This window comes from Lutzomyia longipalpis, chromosome 4 (assembly GCF_024334085.1).
Source record: "Lutzomyia longipalpis isolate SR_M1_2022 chromosome 4, ASM2433408v1".
Classification (NCBI taxonomy): domain Eukaryota; kingdom Metazoa; phylum Arthropoda; class Insecta; order Diptera; family Psychodidae; genus Lutzomyia; species Lutzomyia longipalpis.
The window spans coordinates 19486908-19512115 of record NC_074710.1 but is presented as its reverse complement, the minus strand read 5'-3'; the positions used below and the strand labels follow the sequence as shown (position 1 = coordinate 19512115).

Sequence of the window (25208 nt, the reverse complement as noted above, 5' to 3'; positions counted from 1 at the left end):
GCTGTGATTCGTGGCGTGGGGTTACTGTCCTACTTTGCATTTATATATACATACATATGTATTCATATACATTATATATAAAGCGCCCCGCTTCGCGGGGCGATGATTGGTATACATTTTACTTACTTAGTACTTTTATGTAGAAGAATAATATATAACTTGAATATTGTTTAATTAAAAGAATATTTCATTTCATTCATATTTTATTTCATTCCTTGCTTATATAATGCAATCATCAATTTTTTACGTACATTTTTACGTACAATTTTTTGTAGTCAAATATTCTAAGTCTAATTCTACATATGGATGTAGGAATTGTACGAATATGTATAAAGCGAAATTGTGTGTCTTGAACCGCTTATTATTATTCGCTAAATCTTCACACTATTGATTAATTGAATCGCGAGATTAATTTATCTTTATTTCAAAGAAGGCTCTCGCATTAAATTACCTTGAAAGATACTCATTACTTCTCTACTAAAATATGAACAACAATTATATCAGAGCAGATTTTTTTTAACAACAATATAACAATTAAACTTCGAGAGTATGTATGGAGATAGCTTTATCCATGCACTTCGCATTCATCTCGTCTTCCGCCCACACTGCGCTGTTCAATTGCAATCATCCTGAGTTACCAGGGAGTCTACGCGATCTTTTTCTTTTTTTCCACCTGGCCACTGATCTTCTGGGCCAACCACTGTATTGTTGGGGCGAAGGAGACATTCCTGTCCGAGCGAGATCTTTTCTCATATCTGCGCTACAGACTACCGAACATCACCTGTCCCGCACACACCACTCACAGAGACATCCCTGACCGAGTGAGATCTTATCTCATATCTGCACTACGGCCTACCGGACATCCCGAGCCACAACACACCACCAGCGGAGACATTCCTGACCGAGTGAGATCTTATCTCATATCTCCACTACAGCCTATCAAATGCCGCCGGTCCCAAGCACGCCACCAGCGGAGACATTCCTGACCGAGTGAGATCTTATCTCATATCTACACTACAGCCTATCAAATGCCGCCGGTCCCAAGCACACCACCAGCGGAGACATTCCTGACCGAGTGAGATCTTATCTCATATCTACACTACAGCCTATCAAATGCCGCCGGTCCCAAGCACGCCACCAGCGGAGACATTCCTGACCGAGTGAGATCTTTTTGCATATCTACACTACAGCCTATCAAATGCCGCCGGTCCCAAACACATCACACGCGGCATTCCTGACCGAGTGAGATCTTTTCTCATATCTGCACTACGGTCTATCGAATACCGCCGCCCCACCGGGCTGAATACAACTCAAAACAAGTGGTTCCTTGCACGATTAACCAAATTATCAAATCCGTAGTCCCACAAGAAGATTAACAATTTGCAACGAACAGGTGTTTGTTCAACGAGTACAACGTTCTTTACACTGAATAACGCCCATCTCAATTGTAACTCTCTACTGAAAACAGTTCATTGAAACAGTATTTAAATTGTGACGTTTTAAATAAAGAATTGTATCGCAAATGTCGATAACAATTTTTCTCCAATGAACTTCAATGGCCGAGGAGAGTTCCGGAAGTGACAGTTCTACTTGCTGGTGGATGCGAAGTCAGTCTAAATAAAAACAAGATAAATAAGATTTTTTTCATAATACTACATACCACTGTCACAAATAAGGCAGATTTATAAAGAAAGGTATGGGATCGTATTCTTACCTATCATGTCATCCGGGCCAGATATAGCAGCTGCGGTGCGCCTCCTACCTGAGGAGGCGGCCGAGGAGATTGCAGTAACAGTGGGCCTCTTGACGAATGTTGCCCAATCCGGCTAGGTAATGGAATGCCGGATAATACAGCTGCGGTGCGCTTCCGTTGAAGGAGGTGGCCGAGAAGACTTCCGGAAGTAGCTGGGAGTGTGTTTTCATTTCGGCTAGAAAATATGACAAAATAAAGCAGAATAATTTATACTATAAATAATAACAATAATAATATTAGGTTCTTACCTATTGTATCGTTAGAGCCAGATAAAGCAGCTGCGGTACGCCTCCTACTTGATGAGGCGGCCGAGGAAACTTTGTACAAAGTGGGCCTGTTGATGCTGCCCAGTCCGGCTGAAGAATTCTTCATACAGTCCGGATACAGCTGCTGCGGTGCACCTCATATGAAAAGAGGCAGCCGAGGAGAGTTCCGGAACTTGTAGCGGATGTGATTTATTCCGGCTAGAAAACAGGACATAAAAAAAGTTTTAGATACTACAAAATTCCAATCAAACATTAATTATAAAATAATAATAATGAAAGCTAGAAATTTTATTCATACCTGTCGTGTCGTACAAGCCGGGTTCAGCAGCTGCGGTGCGCCTCCCATGACAGGAGGCGGCCGAGGAAATACAGTTCTAGGTGGGCTTGTTGGTGGAGGTGGCCCTGTCCGGCTGAATTTGAGCCGGAGACAGCTGCTGCGGTGCACCTCCGATGGCAGGAGGTGACCGAGGAGTGTTCCGGAACAAGTTGTGTGTCGGCTAGAAAATTTAAGAAAAACTAATTTAGAAACTTTCTTATAAAAATTACATAATAAAATAATATGATAAAAGTTAGAAATTGTTGTCTTACCTCTTGTATCGTAGAGCCGGATCAAACTGCTGCGCACCACCTCCCATGAAAGGAGGCGGCCGAGTAGTTTGCAAGGGTCAAATGATCTGGAATAAACTCATTAAGGACTTATCATTTTCTTTTAAAAACATCTATATTGAATTATACGTTATCTATTCTACTGGGAAAGGCAAAATTACTTTATTTTCCAAAATATATTTTATGTGTCTTCTCATTTGTCCTATATCATATCTCTGTTGACAAGGGTCTTTTCCTAATACATAACTCACTGCATTCGCCATGGCAAAAATTCCGCACATTACATTGTCTGGCTGCCTCATAACTTTATTAATTTTAATATTATTCGAAATTGGTTCTAGATGTGGATGCAATCTACTCAAAAAATTTAAAGCTTGTTTATCTACTATTCTACCATTCAACGAATCATAATAATCTATCCTATTATCACCATTATATATCGCAAGTGTAAAATGCCCTATGAAGTTAGATATTTTTTCATGAGTAAGTATTATTTGCAAATGTTTTCTACTGGGATGTATTTTGGGGCATGCATCTATATCGTAGATTCCGTAGTCAAGAAGAACGTTTTGAAATTCAGGGAATTTTTCAGTAAGAATTTCCATGAAACGGTGGATATGATCTAAATTTACATATGTTTCGTCTAAACCTATATCTTCTAATTTCCACAATTCAAGTTCATCATCAGGATTAGGTTGCTTAACATCTTTTTCCGGTCTAGTATCTTTTACTATTTTCTTACTGGTTGATGGAGAAGAAATGTTTTTAGGTTCTTTATTAATTTCAGGGGGTGGCAAAGAATCCGGTGTATGGGCTTTAGGTGGTGATTTTGAAACTACTTTCTCAGGTGTCTTTGGGTCCTTATTGTCTTTAACTACTTTCTTTTTTGATGGAGAATCACTAGGTTTTAGGACTTTGACATCTTCAGGCGTCGGTAAATGTTCGGGTGTATAAGGCCGTTTGGGTGACTTTTCAATATCTTTATCGGGTTTCTTTGCTTGTTCATTTTCTCCTACTATACAATAAACTGGGCGATGATCAGAGAAATAAGATTCGTATATTCCTGCTGAAAAATTATGTTCCGGTATATTACTCAAAACTACGTCTATTTGACTATCATACTTTGTTGTAGCTTGTTCGGGATTAAGCTTAGTTTCCAAATTATATTCTGCGATGTATTTTAAAAATCTCCTATCCGTATTATTTGCAGAAAGATTAAAATTGAAATCGCCAATAAGAATAATTTCTGAATATTTAGGGATTTTCGAGTAAATAGTTTCGAATGAATTTTTAAATACTTCAAATGGTACCTTCGGCGACTTGTACCCAGAAATAATATAAAATTGATTTCCGTATTCCAAAGCAAACAAACTCAAGCTAAATTTCTTAGTATGATCGATTCTAGTATCTTCCGCTATTACGTTAATTTTCGTTTTATCCTCATTTTTAATCAAACACAAAAGACCTCCAATATTTTCTATCTCATTGTCTTGTCTATATAAAACGTGGTAACCTTTGAAAGATGGGATCGAATAATTCTTTAGTGTTTTAGTTTCCGACAATATTACAATATTAAAGCATTTGTACCATGAATCCGTATCAATATCATTCAAGTGTTTATGCAATGAGACAATATTTTGATAACAAATTTTTACTTTTTTCGGGTCTACTCTACGAACATCTTCAAAAAAGTCTTTAAGACGTTTTTCCGTTCTCAATTTATGAATTTCGTTAATTATCCGTTGTCCACTATGTGAAAGGCGTTGTGGAGTAAATGTTCCAATTATATACAATCCATTTAGTGATGTTACTCTACTAAGTGCTACATACATCATGCACAATGTAATTCTTTCTAGTTTTTTAGTAAAATCAAGACATATAGATTGGTACGTTTGTCCCTGACTCTTATGTATCGTTATAGCTTCAGCCGGCATGACTGGAAATTGCGTTCTGGATATTGTAGTCGTACTAGTATTATTCAATCTAAAAACGAAATTGCATTTCTCAAGTGGTACAAGATTTTCTTTCAAATTATGCTTTTTAAGATAATTTTGATACCGCTGTTCTTTTGTAATTGTCTTACCGACACGATCTTCAAGAAATTCTAGCCATATTACACCTATATTATTTTTTGAATCAAAAGTTATATGGCGAAGTATACCTGCAGCTCCATTAACTAGACCGTCTGAAACATCGATATTTTTAATAATCATATATTTTATACCCAACTTCAAATGCAAAGTATGGACAGCTCCAGCGCTTTTACTTGGATCTCGATTTTCTATATCTTTAAGGATTTTATTTTGTTCATTTTCGCTTTTAGGTTTAGACTTTTTGTCGCTCATTACTTTATCTATAGCTACAAACGTATGTAGTTCTCCTGGGTAATTCGCAATTTTTCGTTCGTTGTACTCATCTACATTTCTACGAGTAGCAAACAATCGTATTGCTTCCGGTGGAACTTCATTTACATTTTTAACCGTTCTAGATCTAATAAGACTTATATCCTTTTCGGTCATTTTTCCAATGGCCAAGTTATTCAATGCATTCGTAAAGTTCAAATCATCTTTTTGACGCATTATTTCGGTTAGTTCAAAATATTTAAATTCCTCCCAAAGTGGATTTATATCTAGTATACCTGCATTACCTTTATCTGGGGCACGAAATATGGATTTATCACCAACAGGTGCTATTTGGTTAAGATCTCCTACGAAAATAACTGATATTCCGCCAAAGCTTTGGTGAACTCCAAAAATTTGTATTAGTCGCTGACTAACTTTCAATGAGGTATTTGAGCCTACCATTGAAACTTCATCAATTACAATTAGTTTCACGTCTTTAAATTCACAACGAATTGTATTTGCGATATCTTCTGAAAAGTGGTCAATATCTACGGGGTTTTGGGTATTAGGTAGAGCAAAAGCCAAATGTAGGGTCATTCCATTAATCAAAAAGGCTGCCATGCCACTTGGTGCACAAAGCAATACCTTCATAGATTCAGGATTACTATTGGGCAAATTATCGAAATGATGTGTGATTAGTTGATACAGGCAATTAATTACACGAGTTTTACCTACGCCAGCAGAGCCAGAAAGGAATATACGTATTGGCAAAGTATTTGATGTGAAACACTTGTATATATGCATTACAATTTGCCTCTGTTTTTCATTGAGGGACTGCATATTTTGACACAATTCTTCTTTAGTAATTCTAACTGGAGTAATGTACTTACGCGGTTTTTTATCACCGGGCTTCTCTTCAGGAGGTGTAAAATGAAATTCTTGGGACTTGGATACGGGTTTGTTCACAGGATCATCATCATCATCGTCACTGTTTACATCACGAACTTTTCCCATAGCTTCAATTACTTCTTCTTCAGATATAAAATTAAATTTATCTCGCACCTGTTTTATCGCTTCGAAATTTTTAAGGTAAATTTGCTTACAATCAGCATCTTCAATTTCAGTCTTTTCATCTCTAAATGGAAAATACAACAAACATTGCATACGATAGTATTGGTGTTCATCCTGAAGCTTATCATATCTCTTAAATCTAACAATTTTTGACCTTTTCCTTACACTTATGTCTCTCTCATCATCACTATCATCCTCTTCTTTGCTTCTCTTAACCTCAGTATAATCTGCTGCATATTCAATCAAAGTTACATCATTAAGTTCTTGTTTTCTCTTTTGATACTTTTGAATAATATCTTGAGCAAATATATCTTTGGAATCTGTGGGTAGTTGTCTCAATTGTTTTATCTGTTTCAACATTCTTGTTCGCTCATTTATGGGTCTTGTATTTATGTAAACATTTGATCTACTACATTGAGTCATTGGAATTGACAAACAATAATAAGCTGCTTCTTGAGCACTTACTAGTTTACTATTAAGAAATGCACTTGCATATTTACGCATCCTTTCTTGCAATGTATAATTCTTGTTTACTTTGATCTCATCAGAAATGTCTTTCAAAATTTTTGCTAGAGCTGAGTCAACTTTTGTTACATAGTCAACAAGGTATTTTGCCAATGCAAAAACTTCACATACAGGTTGAATGTCCATATTTGATTCAGTATAATTTAGAATGTCTTCATTATATGCATTAATATTAACTTCCATAGTGCTTCGTTTAAGGAACAAACGAGGTCGCTTAATACGAGATCTTATTGCTAATATATACTTTTCTCTGGTAATACCAAGTTTTAACATAAAATCATCAAAAGACATATCGACAAATTTTAGTGAAAAGTTCTTAACTTCATTTTCAATCTTTACATAAATTAGCTTTAGATTTTCTAGGTTTTGTAATTTACTCTCTTCTTCAGTAAAAGGCCACAAAATTTCAGTTTTATCCATAGGTGGAATAGGGATATTAAATCTACATCGTTTTCTCTTTCCTTTGTAACATGTTTCAGAATGCCTATGCATTTGTCTCTTGATTAGAGGAAACTTTTTAGGATCTTTGTATTTACATGTAGCAATTTTATCAATGAATTTAATAGTTTTTTCAACAGATTCAGGATTGTTTTGGTCAAAATCAGGAATATCTTTACACCACAATAGTATGTGCATATGTGGACTTCCTCTCATTTGAAATTCAACTCTTTCAAAATAATCAATAACAAAATTATCTCCAAATGGACCACATTTTCCTGGTTGTTCGTTAGGATTAATAGTCAACATTTTCATCAAATTCTTTGACTTGTTTGAAAAATATCTTACACAAGATACAGGATCATTTTGAATCATTAAAGTTCTATCGGCTTTTTCAAGATTCATACTTTCAGTAGGTGACAATTTTTTTCCTGATTGTTTTGCTAGATTTTGCAATAGTTCTGGACAATGCATTTCAGAACAGGTAATAGTAAGAAACAAATGTGGTTTACCCAATTGTCTAACCATAGCAAGAATTAATTGTTGTTTTTCTGCATTGTAAGCAGGAGTAAGAGCATTATTTTTAAGGAATCTAAAACCATCATCAACTTCAACTAGTTTATCCATTTTTGTATCACTAAGTGCATCACCAGCAGTTACATCTTGAACATTTTTCGATTTTCTCAGACATGTGTTTACGGTACTTGTAACAGAGTTTCTCAATTTAACACTAGTCATGTACAATACTTTCTTTGGTATACGACATCGTGGATCTTTTCTACGCAATTCTGATTTAACACGTTGATGGTAGTAAATTTTTTCAATTCTATATTTTTCTCCACAATATATTCTTGGAAATGACAATTCTTCTAGGTTTTTATTAGAATCAAAATATATAGGTTTTTTGCCCTGTCCAGGTGCCATAATTTTAATTTTGCTTGCTGCTGCTTCATATGCATCTAGATCAAGAAGCATTACATCTTCATTTGGTATAGGTATATTGTCATCATCTTCAAAAATATCTACAAGTTTTCCTTTATCTTCTTCCTTTTCAATTTTAATCTTTTTATTAGGCTGGCTAATTGGTTTTTCTTCCTTTTCTTTTTCTTTATTTACATCTTCAGTACTTTCTTCTTCATCGCGTTTTCTCTTATTTGAAGGAGATACACAATCCTCTATAAGTTTTGTAATTTTCATTAACATATCATCTTCAGAGTCACTATTATTTTCGTTATTTTGTATTTCTTCACACATTTCAATAGAGCTTGATGGGTCTATTGGAAACATTGATACATCTTCTGTTTTAAGTATATTATACAAATGATCTCTCATTTCTTCAATTTTATAACAAAGATTGCTTGGATCAATATTATTTAGCAAAGCTACACTATTTGCAATAGCATGTACGCCACAGGAATAGCTATCATTTTGTTGACAAGTTTTCATGTATTTAATTGAATTTTTATTTTTCATTGTTGTTGGATACATTTTCTTCAAAAATTTCAAACAAATTTCGTTAAGACTTTTCCAATCTAGAGAGTCATAAACATAAATGGTTTTATTTTTGTGAACAGTAGTAACCCAATGACCAATTTTATCATTTCCTTTTGGTTCCAAAAACAAAATTTGTACATTTCTCTTATTTCTTCCTTTTGCCTTTACATGTTTTAGGCCCATATCACATATAAAATCTGTTGGAAACATATAATTATTTGTGTAACATTTATTTATAATATCTATAAATCGAGTTATATGATGGTTAGTTACATATACTTCGGTATTTCGAATATCTTGTATATTCCATTCAGGAATTGGTTCATGGGAAGGTGGTTGAGATTTCGTTTTACCAGACAATGTAAATATTTCAGGGGGATCTTCTTTCTTTTTAGGACTTTTAGTTTTTCTTGGGTCATTCTCTTTACCATCTTTTACTTTATCTTTATCAGCTGGATCACTTATAAATTCAATTTCCTTATCTTCTATATCTTTCAAATAATTTGGATCTACTGTAATACCTTCAGATTTGTAAAGAGGTGTATTAATAAGATAATTTATAGCTTCCAATACTTTCTTTATTCGTACTGTTTCAAACATGTAGTGATTTTTATAATCTTCATGTCTCTTCAATTTGATTTGTACTGTACCCATGTTATCAAATCTTCGGGGCAAAACTTTTACCATATCATTTATTTCAACTGGTATGTGAACAACACTACCTTTTAGACCTTTCTGTGGATTCAAAGCGTACTTTTTCAATTCTCTAATTTCCATAAAGTTAATGATAGGCGCTACCATTCTCTCTTCCAAATCACTCAAATCTTTAAGACAATCTGGTATTTCTGGGAACTCTAGACCATTTTTAATCGCAAGTGTGGGCAATTTATTTCTATTCAAATACAAGTGACATGTAGTACAACAGTATTGTGAAATTTTAAGAAAATCTTCAAGATCAGATTTATTTTTGTATTTACATCTATCAATGTTCAATTTCTTAACATTGTGCTTGAAAAATTTACCTTCACAACATCCACAAATAAATTCAGTTACTTGTTTTCTCTTTGAAAAATATTCCAAAAGGGTTCGATTTTTGTCTTTCATTTTCTTGATTTTCATTTTAAAATTTTTATTTCCAAAATTTTTCTTATACTTGTAATTGATCTTAATTTTAAGGGATCGTTTGAGTCTCTCTCGAAACATAAGAATTTGATTTTCAAATTTCGTTTGATCAACGCTAGCATATTTAGATTTAATTGCCTTGTCAATTTTATCATCTATTATATCAGAATCTTTAGGTTTTCTGAGTTTCTTCCAAAAACGAGTTTGAATATCTCTTGACTTTACATTGGTTGTTCGATTTTCAATGGATTCTGGGAATTTTTTATTACTATTATTCTGCATTCTAACTTTTCTTAGATAATTTTCCTTTTTTCTAAAATTCTTATCTTTACGTTCTATTATATGCCGTTCTTTTCGTTTTTCATTATCTATGGATTTCTTTACGGGATCTTTCCTTTCAATTTTGCGTTCTAGTTTACGTTTTGTATTTTCAAAGGCTTTCTTTTCGGGATTTTTCCTTTCATATTTACGCTCTAATTTACGTCTTCTATTTTCAAGAATTTTCTTCTCGAGATTTTGTCTTTCAATGACATGCCGCTTTTTTCGTTTTAAATTTTCAGAGGTTTTCTTTTCGGGATTTAGTCTTTCAATTTTATGCCGCTCTTTTCGTATTAAATTTTCAAAATTTTTCTTCTCGGGGTCTTTCCTTTCAAAAGCACGTTCTAATTTTCGCCGTTTATTTTCTAGAAACTTCGTTTCAGGATTTTGTCTTTCAATACTACGTTCTAATTTTCGCTTTAAATTTTCCTTTTCTCTATTAGATAAAATCAATCTTTCTTCTACGTGTGATCTCTGACGTTTTTCATTCTCGATTTTTTTGTAAAATTTACTTTGTGCTCTCAAATTTTTCTTATATATTTTATCGTACTCACGTTTTTTATTAATACTTGTAACTTTGATTGTTTCTGTCGAATTTATGACTTTATCTGCAATTTTTGTCTCAATGGAATTCGTGGTTGGAGTTTGTTCATGTGTAATAACATCCTGTACTGGCTCATTTAAAGCATGACATTTACTTAACTCAATTTTATCAAAATTAATTGTTATCGGTGTAATCGTAAAAGGTATATTTCCTTTGTATTTTAAATCACCATGTGAGAAATTATATTTTAGTATATTTAGCAAAGAAACAATTTCTGTGTATCCAGACAAAATAGATGTTCCGTTTTGAATAAATTCACCAAGATTGCCACGTGAATGACTATCAAAATAATAATACATATCGTTTTCCTTCATTATTGCAACTGAAAGCCAATTACAAGTAATTACTCCGTATTTAAAATTGACAAAAAAATGTTTAAGTGCTATTTCTAGACTTGCAACTCCATCATTGCCAATAAGTTCACCTTGCAAACCTGTCAATGCATCAATAAATTCGTAACCGTCCAATATATCTACTGGTTTAATATCCATCTTCGTGTCTTCAATATAAATAGGATAATCGCACACTTCATCAACGGTCAAATAAATTGAATTGGTATTAATTTTTGGGTGACAAGTTAAATAAATTTCATTACCTTTCAAAAGAATATTGTCGATTGTATTTGTTAACCAACTAGATATAGGTAAAATATGAGCGTACGCTATTGCCGCAATTGAATTCGGTGTACATTGTCTATTATTAGATACTGGACCAAAAAGCGCAATATTATCTTGACTGTAAGATCCGTGAATAAAAATTTTAGGAGTATTTATTCCAAAATTATCATAATAAGCTTTGTCTTTTATCTTCTTTTTGACTTTTTTCGAAAAACCGCCACCGTATTGTGTAATATTAGCAAGCGAATTTCTGAAAATTAAATGTTCGTTAATAGGTAAAGTTTCTTTTGGTCTAGCGGTAGTGGATACTACGGCCTTTTCTCCTGACTTTCGACATAAAGTCTCGGTCAGGGCGACTTCGGGTTTTGGTTCAAATTGAACCAAGCGCCGGACCCATTCCTCTCCAGAAGGACCTATGAAATAAAAATAAATATTAAATAAAAATTAAAAATTTGATTGAGATTGATTAAAAATAAAGTACAAAAAAGAATAGAAAATCATTATAGAGATAAAAAGTATACCATTATGGATAATAATATTTTTATTATTATAATATCATAGTTAATTTTTTTTAATTTAAAGATAAAAGATCAGGTACTTAGTATGGTCATGTAATTCTTTTATAGTATTTTAATTCTGTATCATTCCACACTTATAGAATACTTTAAAATTATTTTTAATTTTTAACACAACGTGCAAATGAATTGAGCATTCATAATTTCAACTGCGCAAGTTTTGATGTTTTATATTGTGCAGTCTTAATTAATTTATAAGTGTGGTAAATAAAGGAGATTTTAATAATAATTTATGTATACCCATTTACATATGTACTGTGATTTTGGGTTAAGAAGATTTTATCTCTCTCTCTCTCTGTTTTGACAAGAAACCTGTTTTGACACTTTAAGAAACAGTTAAGAAAATTTCCTTATTTGTGATATTTCGCAGAATTTTTCTTTTTTCTTTCTTTTCTTAAAGGAATATTTGGCAAATCATATTAAACTAACTGTAAAATTTGTATATTCCCAGAACCTGAAAAGGAATATAAATTAAAATTGCGATTTTCCTGCTTTACACATTTACCCAACTGTTAAATTTATTAAATATCCAAATACTTTTATGGCAAGTATGTTTTCCTTTGATAACAACTACGTATGTGAATATATTCTAATGAATTACTGTTGAAATTTTTCCACAAAATGAATACTCACTTTTTTGCATGATAAATTTTTCCTGAAAAGATGAAATTGGATTCATGGGAAAATGTTTCTATATTTTCTCTTTTCTCTCATTAGAATAAATTTAAGAATAATGTAGATGGGAGAGCGGGGCTATTTGTGACAGTTCGGAATTTTCAAATGGCGATTTCTCCCAAATTTTTGATCGGAAGCACCTGAAAAAATTATGATAAGAAGTCCTACCTACCCTCAATAATTGACTGTAGTTCGGAGATTATCCGATGAATAGTTTAGGAATAAAAAAATTAACAAATTTTGAGGCCTCTAAAAATAGGTTTTGGGTGTTGAGAAAAAATCATTTTCCGACACTTTTCTTTTAACAATTTTCCAACCGTGTTTTCCACAAGCTAGGTTAATGCAGAAAACATTGCCAATGTGTATTTTTCACTAACTTGTAATGATTTTTCTGCACAATTATTCAAATCAACACATGTCGAAAGGGGCTAATATTGTCACCAATGTAAATCATATGGAACGTCAAAATATTGACATGTTTTCTAATCTTTTTGTTGCAAAATGTGGGGGTTGAGAAAATTCCATAATTTTGTATTTTAGTGGATAGAAAAGTGAAATTCCTTGCCGTGGATGAACAAGTGAGGAGTTCGGTTAGTAGCTACAACTAATCTCTCAGGTGGAAAATCTTTGGAAATGTCGGAAAATTCCACCTACTTAATTACCCCCGCTGGTGACAATATTCGCCGATGGAATCTTAAATCAAGTGTGGAAGGGTTCAGGAAAAGCTCGAAAACTCATATTTCCCGTGGAGATAGAGAAAAGCGATATGAGACAAAGTTGTAGGCAAGAAAATTTCCTATGAGAATGACATATTGAGGAAAGTTTATTGCCCCGTGGGAGGCCTGCAGATACGGATTTATCGGATTTATCCAAATTGACACTATTAGCACAATTTTGAACACCATAATGTTAGAGAAACTTTTTCTTGTCAAAACTGCATTTCAACTATTAATCCTAATTTTTCCAGAATTTTTTTCAAAATTTCACAAATTCCTATTTTAAAATTGTCTAGAAAAGTTTTAAAATCTTCACTTACCCAAAATTTATGTGACTTTTATAGAAATATTTTTAAGCACTCAAAGTCAAGACTTTCCGAGTGCACTAAATAAATTACACGGATATTAATTGCCATTCAAAGAAATGGGAAAAAAAATTGTGGCGGAACATAGATTTAATGGAGGATTTATTAAGAGGAGATGACTAGAGATGATACAGAAAGAAACCCGAATACTAAAAGCAGTAAAATTCATATATTTTAAAACCAATTACTTAAATAAATCAATAAAAAATCACAACTGAAGTTTTAATTAAAAAATAAATCATTGGATTTTTTAGAGACGAAAACAAGAGATTTAAAATTTTTCAAATGGTAATTTCTCCATAGCTATTATTCAGAAATATTTAAAATAATTATGCTGAGAACCTATACTTACCTTCAAAAATTGGCTGTACAATTTTTAAAATCAAAAAAATTTTCCGTGAAAATTTGTCAAGAACGTTTTACAAAACGTCCTCCATTAAATCTAACAATTAAATCTAAATCCTCCATTAAATCTATGTTCCGCCACAATTTTTTTCCCATTTCTTTGAATGGCAATAAATATCCGTGTAATTTATTTAGTGCATACAAATACATTTTCACTTCACACTTTTTCACATATTTTGCCGACAAAAGGCCACAATTTTTCACTTTGCTCACATTCACCGGCACTGTGGAAGCCTTATCTAAAAATTTTTCACTTTTCTTGGGATAAAATTTTCCTAATTATTGGAAAATTTGAACGAAAGAACATATTGTGCGCAAAAACGTATGCCATGAAAATTACAGTTAAAAATATGTCGTGAATATGCATTAGAAAAAAAAGACAAAAATTAGAAAATACATTAGTGGGACAGAGAGAGAATGAAAAAAAATGTGAGGATCATGTTTTCTTACAAAGAATTCCTCATATATGAATATATAGCACTGCACATTAAATTAATTAATTGCATAACATAAATATTTAAAAATTAACCGGAAAATACAAAGTGATAAAGTAATGACGAAATCATGCCCCATAGAAGAGCATAATTCGAACATAATAATGAAGTAAAACATAAATAAAATCGGTATAAAAAGTCCAAAATATTCTAAATTCAAAAAGTCAGAAAGAAATAGCGTGCAAAGAGAATCATAAAGAACAACTTGAGAAAGAAAGGGACAGATATTGTATGAATGAGAGTGAGTCAGAGTGAGAGGAATAAAACTCAATGCGCGAAAAAAAATTACATGATCATATTAATTTAAACTGATTTTATTTATTTTATAGCATAAGAATCTTAAACTTACCTTTCTCCCACGCCTCCTTGTCCTGTCGGGAATTTGCAACATCCTTCCATTTCCTCTGAATCTCCTTCCTTCGCACTTTTTTCACCACAATTTAATTTTTCACTTCACGCAACCACTTCGCACTTTAAGCTTGACAAACTGAAAATTACGGTAGTAACCCAATAAATAATTGAAGAAAAATTTCGCAATACGTACAATGGAATTCGAAGAGAAATTCCATAGGACAAATTATTCTGTGCTTTATTACTACATAATATTAATTCAAATAATAATAATAATTTTCCTCATACATTTTAATGTCTTGGGGTTTAATCTCGTTAACTTTGTTTTATGTTGATAGTATGACCTTATGCTCATGCTAAAAACTTTATTAATATGGAAATAACTTTATCAATATGGAAAAAGATGTATTTTAGAAGACCATATCTCCGAAACGGTAACATAGTTTTTCATAATTTTTTTTTGTTTGAAAGGTATTAAAGGCAGCTGTAACATACTGAAACTTAATCGAAATCTATCGTACAGTTTTCGAAAAATTCGAATTTGAAATTTTCAAAAAAATTGTATTTAATTTTAGCGCCTCTAACGGTCATTTCTCGAAGTTGCAATGTTTTAGACATTTGTAGGGCTTCATGAAACCTTTCATTTGCGCATGATTTGATCAAAATCGGACTTGTAGAACCCGAGATATTTAATGCTAACTTTGGAAAGCTATATCTCGAGAACGGCGACATAGATTTTCTTCATTTTTGGCATGGTGCTAGATAATATAGTCAGCTATAACATATTAAAATTTCATCAAAATCTATCGTACAGTTTTCAAGATATTCATCGAAAACTAATCGAAAATTTTGTTTTTGATTTTTGGCCCTCTTGCGGTCACATTTGAAACTTCCAATGTTCTAGAGAGTTGTAGAGTTTGTTAAAATCTTTCATTTGAGCTTGAGTTGATCAAGATCGGTCAAGCCGTTCTCGAGTTATAGCCGATTTTCGATGAAAAATTGTAGCGGCCATATTGGCTAAACGGCTTGACCGATTTTTGAAAATGAGGTATCGTTGGAAAGGTCTTAATGGACCCTATAACATACCAAAATTTCAGATCTCTAGCTATAATAGGGGCTGAGATATCAGCAAAACAAAATTAGGGGGTGTCCCAAAATGGCGGACGGAGGGGTGGGGGGGTGGATTTGACCTCATAATCGGATGTCTTCCACCCAACATTTGAACTTTGCCGTTGACCGCAAGTCTCTAACTATTACCGTTCTCTTGTTATTAAGCCTTATACGACGGCCGGACGGACGGCCGGCCGGACGGACGGCCGGAAAAGTTTTTTGGAGCATACGTTTTTTGGAATGTGGGAACCCTAATTCGTGCTCATACCAAGTTTGAGCCCGATCGGACAACATTGCATTTTAGGTGGTACACAGAAGCTGTGCTATTCTTTTCTTCGAAAGAATCACAGCTAAAAGAATAACATGAAAATATCCTCAGTCAGATACTCTGAGACAGACACAACTAGTCCTAATTTCAGCTAATTGGTAAGAAACTTGGGCTCAAATCGAATTTTTGGTTATCTAACCGCATTAAAGCGAACGACGCCAGACGCCACGCCCACGAAGCAATTCTAACCTCTAAAACGTGAGAACTGACTCCATCTTAATTACATCACGTGCCAAAGAACAATAAATATTTTAAATGATTCTTAACGGCAATTAAGAAGAGAGTGAGAACAATGTCATTGGCGAAGGTGTTAAAGAAATCATCAAAAGAATATTCTTATACATGCAAGAATTCTTCACGTTCAGAGTAATAAATGAGCTTGCTTGGCTGATTGTTCCTGCAGTTCTAAGAAAATCGCGGAAAAGTTGTAAAATGTCGTTATCAGTTGCTTGTTTTGACGTGTTTTTGGAGCTAAGCAACTCCGTTCGTTTTACCGGATGCAATGTTTTCGAACAAGAATTTAGGATTCCTCCAACTGGCAAAACCTACATTACGGGAGGTCTCGTAATCGTGTTCTGCATTATGTCTATTACGTCAATATACCGCTTTGCTGATACTTTGGAGAATTTGACTCTGGCTATCCTTACATTTGGACTATCTATTCAGGCAATAGTCAAACTTTCCATGATTACGCTGAACATAAAAACAGTTCGAACTGTTCCAGTATTGGCGTCAGAATTTGTCGCGAATTTTGAGAACAATCCTGGCGTATGTGAAATTTTTCGTTGGTACATTGATATCTGTAACCGTTTCCGGAAGTATATATTCCTAATGTACGTGGGAACAGTAATTGGAGCGACAGTATGTAGTCTAATTGTAACTGCTGCAACGAATTCTAAGGCTCTACCCTTTGGAGCTGTCCTACCCTTAATTGACTATGAAAGTGACTTAGGCTACGCTATGAATTATTGTTACTTCACGGTTTTAACTGTATACGGTGCTTATGGACTCTTTGCCTCTGATTATCTTATCTTAACCAGCATGACAATAGCCTGTGCTCAGGTTGATACAATTGCTGTTACCTGTGAGGATCTATCTCAATATCTGGAAATATTTGGGGCGGAAAATGATGAAGAAGTCACTGATTTGATGAAAACAATCATTAAAACGCACCAAATGCATATAAGGTTAGTAATTTAGGAGTTAAAGAGTTTGGAGAATCCTTTGGTTCTTACAGCGAACTAATTCTTCCTATCAAAACTTATATTTTCTTCTCAGATTTATGAAACTTTTGCATAAGAGATTTAGCTTACACTCTTTCGTCATTATCGTCAGCAGTATGATTTGCATTGCTATTGCCTCTTTCGTTCTCATAAAAGCTTTTTGGATTAATGGTATCCTGATGATTGTTCTATTCTTCTGGCAACTTGTAACCGTCTTCTCAGCCGGTGGTGTTTACATGGCAAGAGTTGAGGATGTTCAGATGAAAATTAACACTACAAGTTGGCATCTTTTGCCTGTGCGGAAGCAGAAGATGTTTCTCTGTATTATTCAGAATTTTCAATTCATCGCAGAACCTTCAGCTCTATCCCTTTTCTCGTTAAATTTTCAAACATTAGTCACGGTAAATAACCTTGAAAATAACTTAATCCTTTCTCCTCATTTTAATTATGTATCTTATTTTTCAGTGCTTGAAAATTGTCTATCAATTCTTGATGCTCCTTTTCAACTTCTCGGACTAACATGCAACCGAGGACGCCATGACACCCACGCCAAGGGCTTGACAATTCAAGGACACTTAATCAACACTACAGGCACTAAAATCACTAAAAAATTCAGTAATTCTCAGAAATTCATCATTCTTCACGCGTTAGTGATTAACTTGAAGAATAAAATGAATTTCTGAAGTAAATTCTAATTCACCTCAAGAACATAACCTAAATTTTTGAATTTGTACTCACATGAACCAAATTTAAGTGGGCACCGTTGAACATCCATGGGAAAGTCCTCCAAATTCATCGGACATCCAGCTTTGATGGTTAATCTGCACCAAGAAAGCAACAAGAAAACTTTTTCACTGTAATTCACTCAATAAAAAGTACCGCAATAAAAGATCTATAAAAGAAAATGGTGGTGGGTGAAATGAGAAGGTGGTCAATCAGGGAAGTCCTCAATTGGGGTGGGATTTGCTGGGATTTATTGTATCAAATACAATTCGAAGATGGTTATAAGGAAATGGCCATTGATTTTGGAAATCTATTAAATCACCTCTTTGGTGGTGTTACCTTATACACACCCACACAATTTAGCTCAATGAGCGTCATTCAGAAATTGATTGCTCTCAAAACACCTCAAGTAGAGTTAAGATGTGAAATTCATCGTGTTTTCAGTTGAAAATTATGAAGAAAACTTTGAATTGCAATGGCGGAGATACGTCTTACGTCATGAAAGCGTCTCTTTGTTGAATTGTCATTTAGCTGTCATCTAGCTGTCACCTAGCTACCGTTTAAACGTTTACTTTGCTAAAATATTATTTTTAATAATTTTTAAATGTCTTTAAACGAAAATTCCCTCAAAATTTATCAATAACGTCGAACCCTTTAGCTATATAGACAGAGAGTTCTTCCTATTAGTTGAGTACATCACTCCTGCATCTCGTGTGTGGCACAAAATCCACTTGCGGATGACCAAAAGAGACAGGTGTTCAAACACAAATTTGAGGTGTTTGCTGCTCAATTGAACGTGATCGATTTGTCTACTCCTCACAGCCTGTCTCCTTTTGCCATTTTAACCCTGATTTATCTTCAACCCTTCTGGATGGTATAATAAAATACTAATTTACGGGTGACTTTATAATTAATTGCTGTTGAGGAGTTCTTTCAATAAAAATTTATCTGTGTGGTTAACCCTTTTAGGACTTATGATCTGAATTTGATTTATTTAATTTAAAAGTTTAAATAATTATGAGAGAAGGGTATCTTTTGTATTTGAGATTAGATTTTCCAGAACACGTCTAGAAAATTTTCCTAAACATTTTAAATTTCTCTCTCAGTTGAACTGACTAAAAACTTTTAAATTAAAATTTTTCTCCCAAAATACAAGAAAAAGAGAAACTTCAACTGCTCATGAAAGGGTTTAAAACGTTTAAAATCAATAATGACGCACAGGAAAATGAATTAGTAAAGCTAACTGAATCTCTTCTTGAGGTGCTAAATAAATTGAATAAAACATGCCCGATGGGTGAATTGTCTTGTGAAGAGTCATCTTTGAGAGTCTTGAGAGTCAAAGTCAGGTGTTTGCTAATTCGAGAAGCTTCTCTTTGATTATCCACCTGGAAGCTGAGTTTGTTATCATTTTAATTAGTTTTTCGCGACAGGCAGTGCTCTTCTTGCTTTTTGTCTTTCAACCACAATGTTGTGTGGGAGAGGAGGATAAACTGCGGGAAGTGACTTTCAATTCTCTGCATTTAATGAAAAAGTCTTATCCGTTAAATGTCGTTGATTTTTGAAAAAAAGGACGCTGAGATTGGCGGCCATTTTGAATACAATTTTCTCAGCTAATCGATTGAATATTTTATTTTTAAATTGATTTTAAAGGGATTTAAAAGACAAAACAGAGGGAGAAGAGAGAATTTCCTCCACAGTCAACAATATATATCGCAAAAACCTTTAAATCTCTTGATTTTATTTTATGACTTCCCGTCAATTCACATGACAAGAGCTTCGCTGCAAAATCCATGTGTTATCCCCGTCAGGATATTAATCTCTTGCCGCAGATTCTCAATTGAAAATCTCCACTACAAAATACTCCATGACATTGCCATCCATGGGAGAACATGAAAAATCTCCGTGAGTCTTTTCTGCGGGGGAGGGGTTGAGGACGGGGCTTTAAGGGTGGTTTCTTCACAGAGCAAAGCACGGGGGATGACGTCGAAACCCACACGCGGACGTGTATAATGCAAACAGACGCAATACCCAATGGGCAAGGGAAGATGATGGGTGTGGTAGCAATAATGGGGCAAAAATCTCAACAAGAATGGAAGGGATTTAGTCTGAGAAATTGCAAACACTCGCTCGCCATATAGAAGACAAATCCTTCCTTTATAGCGGAGGCTCCCTTTGCTCCGCTTTGTGGGAGTATTTTCAATTTCTTTGATTTTTTTCTTATTTAAAAAATATAGGAGTTTATTCATTTTGATGCTATCTATTTATTTAAAATACATTAAGAGAAATTAATGAAGCATATGCTTCATGCACTGAAAAATTAAACAGCAATACGGGCGTGGTTTCCATATTTTAAGGGTATTTTAAGGGTATTTTTTAGAGGTTTTGCAATTGATTTTGGAAGAAAATCATCTTGGAAAATCATTTGTACCTTTTCTTCTTGATAAAAAAAAAAATATACGCCAAAACACCAGCATGAGTAAACTTCTTTTCTATTTTTTAATAAAAATTATGAATCGATTCTTGCTCTTTTCTTATTTACTTTACTTCTTTACTTAGGTTATGTACAAGATATATGTACATACAAATAAAACCCTCAAAACTATATATTGATTTGCCCCTTGTTGCATTGAATTTTCCCAATAAATACAATGAAAAAATAAAAACAAACTTTCACCACGAAAGCTCTTAATTAACCAATTGTGGGTGATATTACCCGAAAGTATTGCATAAATATTAATCAATTTTAAATCCACAAATTTAATTTAATTCAAAAATATTTCAATGAGACACAGAGAGGTAGAGAACAGCCACAAATCAATTGAGAAAGTTCTTAATTTCCTCAGAGTGCCATTCAGTGTCTAATTTAGTTTCCATTAACCAATTACTCCCATTTAAAATGTCACCAAATTTCGCGAGATAAAATTAAAAATTAATAATTTTCTTCCTTCTTTTCCCTTTCGTTGAATATTAAATTTCCAATTTAGCATAAAAAATTGATTCTCTGAGAGATTATTTAAAGAGAAAATTTTCTATTTTTGTAATGGATCTAATATTTAGTTTTTTTTTCTGGAGAAAAAAAAGAAATCAATATTTTCTGACATTTTTAATTATTTCCGTGAATGGGTGCTTTTTTTATTTCTCTCTGCATGTGAAATTTTTCATGAAATGAGGCAGTAAAAAAATTCGGGAAAAATTGTAAATAATGTGAAAAATTTATTACGCTTTCCTAATCAATTATTTTTGCCACACAGTCCCTGATTGACGAGATGTGTGTACATTACGCGATGTTGTATTGTGGGTGCAAGTAAATGCGCTAATTAATCGCAAATAGAGCACTGAATTCAACACACAAAAAAACGTTCAAATTTAAAGATTAATTTTTGCGAATAATTCTGCGGAAATTGATTAGGATTTTGTGGATTACTGGGGCAGACCTTGACTTGTCTTCACCCATTTGTCTTATCAGAGGCATTCACCTTATTAATAATTTTTTTTTTCAATCGTAAAAATTGATGGTGAGAATTCCGAGAAATTCTTCCCCCTCTTCCACTCTCTCCAGTAAAGAGCGCGGGCTTTTTAAACGACCACCCACACACCTTTTCATCCAACAACGTCTGGAAATTGTTGTGTTTGTGTACGAATTTTCTTTTTAGCTAAACTTCAACATTTGGAGATCGTTTGTGCTTCAATCATTCCGACAATCTTTTCCGTGTTTCTCATTCTGTTTGCTTAACCCAATGAGATCAATCTTTGACTCCTCGACAGTGACGAAATTGAAGATGTTTTCCCTCCTTTTTAGCACCTTCTTTGTACAGACACCCCCCACCATTTGGCAATTTATCCACTCTCACCCTCAAGAAAACACCCACCCGCCCTTCCCGAAAATTCTCTGTATTTATTTTCTCATGATTTTCCCCAATATGATACAAAATGGGATGAGAGAGGAAACCCCAGAGTTCCAAAGAATATGGACTTTGGCAGAAGAAAAAAAAGCTCCAAAAAGAGGGAAGATTGAGCACTTTGCACAATGCTCGACTTATTATTTATTTATTTATTAGCATTGATCAGACTAATTTTTAATAAAACAGGAGTTAAAAAAATATTTATTTTTAAATTTAAATGAGAAAGAAAATGAATGGCTTAAACAGACGTAAATTGAGTTAAAATTATGATAAAAAATTGTGTGCACTAGATAATATTTGAGTCATCCTATTTTGACAAGTTTTGCTCTTTGGAAAAAAAATCTTTCAAAACATTTAAGTTCTCGATGAAAGATTTATTGAATTTATAGAACTTAAGACTACTTCTAAGAACTACAGCTTAAAGATTTTTTTTTCTAATGATTTGAAACAACTATAAAAGTTTATTAATTTACGAACTTTTTGTGTGAATTTTAAAAATTTCGATTGAGAATTGACCTTTCTAATCAAATTGGAAAATTGGAAATAAGACTGGGAAAATTTTGGGTCAAATCTGGATTAAAATTTAAAGATTTTTGACGACTTCTATCAGTATTTCATTAGCAGAAAAGTAACTTTCAAGCCATAATTCCTTCTTAATTCAATTACAAAGTAAATCAGGAAAAAATAGTTTTACTCTGCTAAGAGAAAAAAGGAGGTTATGTATTTTTATGCATTCAATATAAATCATTATTTTGAAATAAAACGAATAAATCCGTATTTGTGAGAATCTTAAATCCATTCTTGTCAATTACTTACGCAATAGCACATCCTTAAGCTCCCATGGAACGAGTCCATGCGTCTCTCTATACGGAGAATAAGAATAGAAGTTGACCTGACAGCTGACTAAATCACGGGCCTTGGGAGGAAAATAGAGCAATTTAGCCACGACGAGGGGTAGGTATATCCTCGTCTCTGTGCTTCAATGTCGATGGTCTTTTCATTCACGTGTCCAACCACCCACCCACCCCTCATCCCGCTGGTTTCTTCACTTGCATTCAATTGGAGTCACGTTCCCTCAATTTGTTCGAGTGGCACCCCCTTCGGGCTTCCCGCATCTAGTGGTTGCCAATCTCTACGCATCACACAACATTCAATTCACGTTTTTAATAGTTCACTTCCTTTTCCCGCTGCTCTGTGCAAATCATTTCCTTATATTTCCCCCCTCCCTTTTTGTCGCCATCGCGTGCCATCGTCAGCCAAAGGAACAATGCAAAAAGGAGCAAATGACGTGCAATGTGGGTGACAAAGAAGAAAACTTTATGAACAGGATATGAGACTTTGCCTTTGTTGGATGGGGCGGAAGTGATAATATTGTTTAAATTTTAAATACTTTATCCACTTTAGCTGCATACATATTTAAAACTTCTTCTGCAAAATGCATTAAAATGACGCGATTAGGGCTGCAACGTTCATTATGGGTTATTCTCTATAGGGTTTTCTAAAATGGCTACTACGACTAAACCGCTTAACCGATTTTAAGGAATTTATCAGATTTGGAGAGGGAATTAAATTACCTTTCCAGCGATAGTCTATTTGTCAAAATCGATGAACCAGAGACCGATATGCAAGGGGTTAAAGTGAAAAGTTTTGAATCTTTGAAAAAAAAAATCTTTCGCTTAGGTTTATCAAAATGGCTGCAGAGAAATAACGGTTTGACTGATTTTCAAAAGTTTGCCAGGCTTTTGAAAATAAATTATTTACAGCCGAGAAAGAGTCATGTGAAATTAGACCCAAAAATATTCAATTTTTGTTTGCTCTGAAACTTTTGGCTGGTAGTGTATACAAGAAAATTAATTTAAAAAAAAAATGCAAAAACCAGACAGAATATTTAAAAAATTAAATAAAATATCCTTTAAATTATATCAGAACACCTTCATTGTTTATGAACACCTTCATAGAGCTATTCGCATCAATTCAATCAACCTTTAAACTCAAAATTTTCTTCAGTAAACTGGAAAATTTGCTTCTCACACAGACTGGATGTTTACGTTAAATATAAAATCATTTGCAAAATCATCGAAACAGGAGCGAAAGAAAATATTTATTTAACAAAATTGAATGGCAATAACCGCGATTATGGAGCTCACAGCATAAAAGTTTGCCTATATACATTTCTATATAGTATAAGCAAAAGCTCTGTGGCGCACAAGTTGCAAATTCCACGCCAATTGACGCCCAAATAAAAGAATAAACATCTCGAATAATTGATGGGGCAAACAGAGGGTTTGAGGGGGATGCAAATCAGCTGTGTGTGGGGGAGAATCAATACGCGCACCATGGCGCGGTTACTCACCGACTCGAGTAGAGAACTCTGCCATCCTGATGGAGTCTCACAAATTTATTGGGTGTCGTGATGGTGTGCAGGTAGCTCTGCTTTCCATTGTAGAAGTATGTGTCGGGCTTCCAGATGCGTGCCAACATGGAAATGCTGAGCGCCAGGGTGTCCTGAGCCCCGTGGAAGGCCAGCCTGCGATCCACCCATGATTGACGGAAGTAGCAATCCATTGAGTATGTCTGATGAGAATAATTCAAACACACAGATATCACAAAAATATTCATAACAACCCCCCCCATCCCCGACCCTCTTGAACACTCCTCCTCACCATGTCCACTTCGGAAATTGGTCCCATACTCCGTACCATGATGTCAACTTCAATTACAGCTGGTTTCCCTATACAAAATGTATTCAATTGTGCATCATATTATTGTTCAAAGCATGTACAAATTGACATAAACGCCCCCACAGCATCAACCTCTTTTTTTTAGTTTAGGAAAGGGTCGGGAAGGGATTAGGGGGTAAAAGAGGCCAAGATCGCCTTTGAGAGTAAATCAATTTTCTCTCGAGAGGCACTTTTTGCCACGCTCGTCTCATACTTCCGACGGATTTCCGTGGGAAAGTAACCCTGCTGCGATGAAGCATTGCAAAGGAATTTTGGAGTAATGTCTTTTTACTTTTTTATGTAAAAATGCGGATAAAAAAATTTGAAATGAACACAAATGGCGCAAAAATATGTTTAAAATTTGCTTTGACATAAATGCCTAAACTTTTGAAATAAATGCCTAAACTATTGACAGATATTTCTATTCTATTGACATAATTGCCTAAATTCTTGACAGGAATTTCT

At 33.9% G+C, this 25208-nt stretch overlaps 2 protein-coding genes across 2 annotated transcripts in view; both read right to left on the bottom strand.

Annotated features, from left to right (window-relative positions):
- Nucleotides 1-25208, bottom strand: part of LOC129794706 (gamma-aminobutyric acid receptor alpha-like) — a 117067-nt gene that overhangs the window by 10564 nt on the left and 81295 nt on the right. Inside the window, exons 3-5 of the mRNA XM_055835553.1 lie at nucleotides 24687-24754; nucleotides 24377-24597; nucleotides 18137-18219 (exon numbers count right to left, since the gene is read on the bottom strand). Of these exons, the coding sequence (XP_055691528.1) occupies nucleotides 18137-18219; nucleotides 24377-24597; nucleotides 24687-24754 (372 nt within the window). The remainder of the gene's footprint in view (nucleotides 1-18136; nucleotides 18220-24376; nucleotides 24598-24686; nucleotides 24755-25208) is intronic.
- On the bottom strand, nucleotides 2121-11413 carry LOC129794669 (uncharacterized). The gene is made up of 3 exons (XM_055835476.1): nucleotides 2608-11413; nucleotides 2318-2516; nucleotides 2121-2217 (listed from the first exon to the last, which is right to left on the bottom strand). The coding sequence occupies exon 1, from the start codon at nucleotides 11028-11030 to the stop codon at nucleotides 2760-2762; it is 8271 nt and encodes a 2756-aa protein (XP_055691451.1). The 5' UTR covers nucleotides 11031-11413; the 3' UTR covers nucleotides 2121-2217; nucleotides 2318-2516; nucleotides 2608-2759.